Source organism: Priapulus caudatus, unplaced genomic scaffold (genome assembly GCF_000485595.1).
Source record: "Priapulus caudatus unplaced genomic scaffold, Priapulus_caudatus-5.0.1 Scaffold531, whole genome shotgun sequence".
NCBI lineage: Eukaryota > Metazoa > Priapulida > Priapulimorpha > Priapulimorphida > Priapulidae > Priapulus > Priapulus caudatus.
This window is the reverse complement of record NW_014577592.1, coordinates 86483-92631: the sequence shown is the minus strand read 5'-3', so window position 1 is coordinate 92631 and position 6149 is coordinate 86483. Positions and strand designations below refer to the sequence as shown.

Genomic DNA, 6149 nt, shown 5'->3' with positions numbered 1-6149 from the left:
ATGGTGGTGATGTGTGACATATGGTGGTGATGTGTGACATATGGTGGTGATGTGTGACATATGGTGGTAATGTGTGACATATGGTGGTGATGGGTGAAAACTGTGGTGGTGTGTGACATATGGTGGTTATGTGTGACAACAGTGCTTTTTTGCACGTTTGCGGATTTCCGTGTTTCAAATTCTCAGAAAGATACTTGTTTGCATTGAATATAAAACCTTAGATCGACAAAGTCTGTGGCGCATGCCATCACAATTCTGTGTCATTCTCATCCCTGGCTGTGGTGACGCATGGCCGCTGCGTCAATGCACGTACGGCGAGTAAAACCTCTGATAGCTGACACATCTGTCTATCGTGTCAGACATCGGTATTGACATGCATCCTTACCATGATCATTACAGTAAAACCTCTGATAACTGACACATCTGTCTATCGTTTCAGACATCGGTATTGACATGCATCCTTACCATGATCATTACAGTAAAACCTCTGATAACTGACACATCTGTCTATCGTTTCAGACATCGGTATTGACATGCATCCTTACCATGATCATTACAGTAAAACCTCTGATAACTGACACATCTGTCTATCGTTTCAGACATCGGTATTGACATGCATTCTTACCATGATCATTACAGTAAAACCTCTGATGACTGACACATCACTATCGTTTCAGACATCGGTATTGACATGCATCAGAGCGACATGATCCGTTACGACTTCCCCGACCGCGGCATGCGCACGACGGTCACCGAGCGTATCCGGGTTGGCTTCTCCACCGTCGACCGCAAGGGTCTGCTCATGCAGGTGCGCACGTCCGGCGACGACGTCTTCTCGATGGAGATACAGCAGAATGGTACGTGACTGCCTCTCACCGCCGCACCCTGGCGTGTGGCCACCCGCATCTTGTACCGCACCCACGCGTGTGACTGCTCAGATCTCTTTATCTCACACTGCCACCACGCGTGTGCCCGCACACATCTCACCCACCTCTCACCGCACCCACGCGTGTGCCCGCCCACTTCTCACCCACCTCTCACCGCACCCACGCATGTACCCGCCCACATCTCACCCACCTCTCACCACACCAATGTGTGTACTCACCCACATCTTGGCGCCTACCTCTCCCCACCCGTCATCAACGCTCATCCAGCGTGCAGCAGTTCCGATGTTCTCCGTCTGAGATACTTGACATCTTGGCGACTTGTTGTTTCGGCGCGAATGGCTTCAGTTGCTGTCGACAACTTCACAGCTTGTCGGTGTCATCAGACGGTGTCATCCCCGGAGTCTCTCCTGCATTCTCGCAAACAAAAGGAAGTTAGATGTTAACGGTGCGAGGGCAGAGAAGGCAGCAAAGAGAGGCGGATATTCCGATTCGATGGCAGAGCGATGAGAGTCCTGCCTGCATGTCAGCTGCTGCTTCTCGCGTCCTCACCGTCTCGTTGTTTTGCGCAGGCGGGCTGAAGTTTCGCTTCTTCTACGGCTGGGACGTCGAGGAGATCAACGACAAGCGCATTCTCGCCAACGGTCAGCACCACGACGTCATCTTCTACCGCAAGGACGACGGCGCCACCCTCGTCTATAAGGTAACTGACCAGCGGCCGCAGCGTCACCATGGTTACCCTTTGCTGGACTGCGCAGCATACGTCAACGCGCGCTCAGATGTATCGTGCGGTGAAAACGCCTCCGACAAGCCTACCTCTAAATTTGTGGGAGCAGTTTGCTTTTTGGGATTATATTATTATGATACATTATGTTAATATAATATAAGATGATATAATATGGTATGGTATGGCATGGCATGGCATGGTATGGTATGGTATGGTGTGGTATGGTATACTATGGTATGATATGATATGACATGATATGATATAATATAATATAATATGGTTGTTATACATATATATTTCGTTAAGTATTTGTGTGGCACTATACTATTTGTGTGTTTTTAGATTGATGATTATGAGGAAAACATCTTCCCCTTCAATCTCGCTCGCAGTCAGGATACCAAGTTCAATAACTTACAGACCATCTATATTGGCAGAAATGGTGCGCTTCATATGTAACTACATATATACATATTTACTACTATATTATGTGTAATATAATATAAATATAGTAGTAATACAATAATATGTAAGATGACTTAGGATTATGATGTATTAGGAATAGTAGGTAAACTGTCACTTGTTTTACCACTTTTTATTTTGCTTTTTCAGAGACGATGGGGCCTGGGGAAGGATTCCGAGGTTGCATCAGTAGGATGGAGTTTGACGATCTCTTTCCACTGAAATCTGTCTTCACTGAGCCACGGCCAGCAAATGTCTTCATCAATGTGAGCATTGCCTGCCCAGAATACATCCTCCTGTTTTACATCATTCTCAGATCTGATATCCCCCCCCCCCAATGCTTTTGCTGTACAAGTATCAGTGCGCACTCTTACCACATTAGATTCTAATAGGGTGAAGTGGATGATCTACCGCAGGTAGCTGACATCTTGGACGTAATTTCACGGGCGATGCCCGCTCATACCCATTGACAGTGCAGTTCAAGTAGTAACGTTAACTAATTGTCATAATTCATTAATGTTCAACATATTTTTCACGACGTGCGTGTTAGTTCGAATTGACCATGAATTTTACGATAACCAATGCGTCTCGTTATTTGGTTTTCGTCGGAGGCTGTTATCCTCGACTAGCGCGTTTGCTCGCGACTCTCATTGTTCTCGTCGTCGCAGATCAACGGATCGATGCGGCAGTCGAAGTGCCACATTGAGCCGTACACGCACGCTCCGGAAGAGCGAGAGCTGCGCGAGATCACGACGCAGTTCCCGGACTGGGGCGATGAGGAGCACCAGCGCGCACGCCTCGCCGGTACCATCGTGCTCATAGGTGCGTCGCTAGTGTTGTCATACCTATTAGGCCGTGGCTACGCGTCCGGTTACTGGACGCCCAGCTCCCAGGCTACGCGTCCGGTCATATATTTTTTATGTGAACCCAACTATATTTTTTCAGTAAAAAACAATAAACAATAAGTTTTTACCATCATATCAGGCTATTTACCTTTAGGTATTTTATCAAAAAATTTGTTTTTGTAACTTTTGAAGCAATAGTAAAATCTACGGATTTGAAAGGGGGCGTGGCCTAATCGTGACATGGATTTGGGAATCTGTGCTGAGCTTTGTAATGGATGACCGGGCTTGTAGCCACGGTGTATCTATAAATATCCCTGTCATATCTAACCAGTATAGTAAGCTAACGCCACCTATTGTCAACTAATGACACTAGAGTTCACCCTGAAGTAAGGGATGTGAACCCCTCGCTCTCTCCCTCCAAGATGGCTGTATGAGCTAAGCAGTAGCTTACTGTTGCTCTCAATAAAATCAAAGATATTCTTGTCAATCCGTCAAATCTCCTTTGAACATGTAACATGCGCATAGTATCACTTCAGCTAGGGAGCACCCCCTGCTGGGTCATCTGTAGTGGCCTGAAGCAATGCCTCTTCCTGAATTGCTGTTAAAACTCGTGGTTAAATAGACGTCAGTGGCATCTGCTGAGTAGCTGCTAGCTCTGACAGCTGCTAAGTCATCGTCCCACTGTATAAACGCAAGTTTATCGCTATAATTGGGCATGCCAATAGAGTCGACACTGTGTCTGAACATGTCCTCATCGTCGTTTGGTTAGTTATTTATAATAGCATCTAACAGATTTCGAAATCCAAGTAGACATACTTGTGGCATGAAACGATCGTTTCTGTTTCACACTTGGACGTTGCTAGTGCACGTAATATCGACTGTTCCATGCTGTCATGTTATGTATGTGTCCATTATGTATTTCTATTATGTATAATCCTGTTATGTATAATAGCATCTAACAGATTTCCAAATCCAAGTACATTGGATTGAGAAGATCTTCTTTTTTTCACGCGCTCGGACGTTGCTGCTGCACGTATCTTCGACCCGTGCTGTGTCTAACCTGCTAACCTTTGCTGTGTTACAGTTGTTCTGATCATACTCTTCATCCTGCTCGTGCTGTTCGTCGTTCTGCTGTGCCGCTACATCTCGACAGAGAAGGGTGTCTACATGACGCAGGAGGACAAGGGAGCGCAGCACGCTAGCACAGCCGACCAGGCGGTCGTACGCGGGCCGACCGGCATCCCCACCGCTGCCAAGAAGAAGGAGTGGTTCTTGTAAGCGCGCCGTAGCGTTGGTGGCTGGGCTCCTTTGTACATAGCGTCCGTCTGTGTGATGTTAAGCTTGCTGTGGACGAGTGTGATGCATGCTCTGTTTGCTGCAGTCATTGTTATCAGAGGATTGCAACCATTGTTATCAGAGTATTGCAACCATTGTTATCAGAGGATTGCAACCATTGTTATCAGAGGAGTGCACTGCAATGTAGCAGCCGTCTATCAGCATGCAGAGCGGAAGATTGGGAGTGGTCAGATGAATCTGTCGGACAGGAAGGAGAGAGAAAGTGTGAGTGAGCGAGTGCGTGCGTGCGTGCGTGCGAGCGTGCGTGCGCGTGTGTGTGCGCGCGCATGCGTGAGTGAGAGTGAGCGAGGGAGGGAGTGAGTGAGTGAGTGAGTGAGTGAGTGAGTGAGATACATGAACATTAACAGCTAAGTGATTAATAACAACAGGCTCTGTGTCGTAGACGAAAGTAAAGCATATGGTCGGCAAACCAATTATTTTACTTGGTTTGAAACAGCAATAGTACTCTAATAGAAATTCTCAGGAGGTCAGCGTCTCAAGTGTAAGATGCCACAAAGAATTTTAACTGGTAATCTTATCTCTCAAGCGACGACCTTTTGCGCATTCTATGTGAAAGCATGTATTTTTGTAAAACACATGGCGTTTATGTTAGATGTTATTCTGCTTAGCATAATAAAGGGGAAATTTAAGGGATTTTGTACACAGTAGGTCACCTTAGGTTGTATATCTCATCAGGAGTGAATAAGAACTATTTTTTTATTCACTCCAAATGTAATAATTCATCATCGTGAGGCAACGTGGAGACGAGTGGAATCTTCATCATATTTACACATGAGAGTGATAAGGCCTATATATAATGAGGGTCACGAAATTGACTTTATTCCATGAATTGTTGCAACGTTTTGTTTTACCCGTTAGCTTGCATACTCACGTACCTCGCCTGCACATCTAGAAGCATCCACAGTGAAGCGTAGCAGCCGATAAATGTCGGATTATAGCGCATGAATTTTGCATAAAGAAGCATGTAATTTGTTATATATGTGTTGTTGCCGATGCTATACGCTGTACCGGCCGGCCGGTTATCGCGCTTGCTGCGAATCTGATGGGAATGGTGGGAAATCTATAATATATCAAGAGCGTATTAAGTATACTTAGTATACTTAAGTAGTACTTAGGTATACTTAATACGCTCTTGATTATATTAGAAACGTCGCGTGTGATATAGGCACAGGCTGCTGGATCTCAAACGACTTTTGCTGTGAGTAGCTTGAGAAGACACCCACACTTGCCATCATTATTGCGCCTTGCTATTGAGTTTTAATTGCACGAGCAATCTTGTGCACCTTCGCCCGTCCTTTTATCAGATTTTACACCGTTTCTGTTTCATATAGTTGTTTCGATTTCTTGTCGTCTGTATCTCCTTTTGAGATCAACAGGTTTTGTACACCATTGTATTTTTTAGAAAGTTAGGGGGAGATGTAATCTCATATGAAAAGCTAATTTTGAAGGGCCTTATGTTTCCGTTTGTCACCACCTTTAGTGTCGTCTGCTTTTAAACATGGATTTAGTTATTAGGAATTATGATATGAGGATATTATATGAAATTGTTCGCCGTTTCACCACTTGTTTACAATAAAATTATCATGTATACTGATAAGATATTTTATAAGATTTTATTATACTGTTTCTGTTCCAGAAGCTTGTTTCGATTTCATGTCGCCCGTATCTATTTCTCATGGTCCCCACAGCCCTTGAAAGTCTTTGAATTTTGTCCTTTGTCCTTGAAAGTCCTTAATTTTTCCTTTTGTCATTGAAAGTCCTTGGAAATAGGTCCTAGTCCTTGAAATTTCTTTGAAAAAAAAATTTACACTTAACCATGTACTGAGTACCTAACAGTAATAATGTACCATATAGAATCAACCATCACGAAAAACCAAG

General features: G+C 44.6%; 1 protein-coding gene across 1 annotated transcript in view; it reads left to right on the top strand.

Moving 5' to 3' along the window:
* Positions 1–5877, top strand: part of LOC106811356 (neurexin-4-like) — a 21003-nt gene extending 15126 nt beyond the window's left edge. The window contains exons 23-28 of the mRNA XM_014814942.1: positions 678–857; positions 1457–1587; positions 1954–2050; positions 2221–2336; positions 2739–2892; positions 4000–5877. Of these exons, the coding sequence (XP_014670428.1) occupies positions 678–857; positions 1457–1587; positions 1954–2050; positions 2221–2336; positions 2739–2892; positions 4000–4193 (872 nt within the window). The 3' untranslated portion in view covers positions 4194–5877. The remainder of the gene's footprint in view (positions 1–677; positions 858–1456; positions 1588–1953; positions 2051–2220; positions 2337–2738; positions 2893–3999) is intronic.
* The last annotated feature ends 272 nt before the right edge of the window (positions 5878–6149 follow it).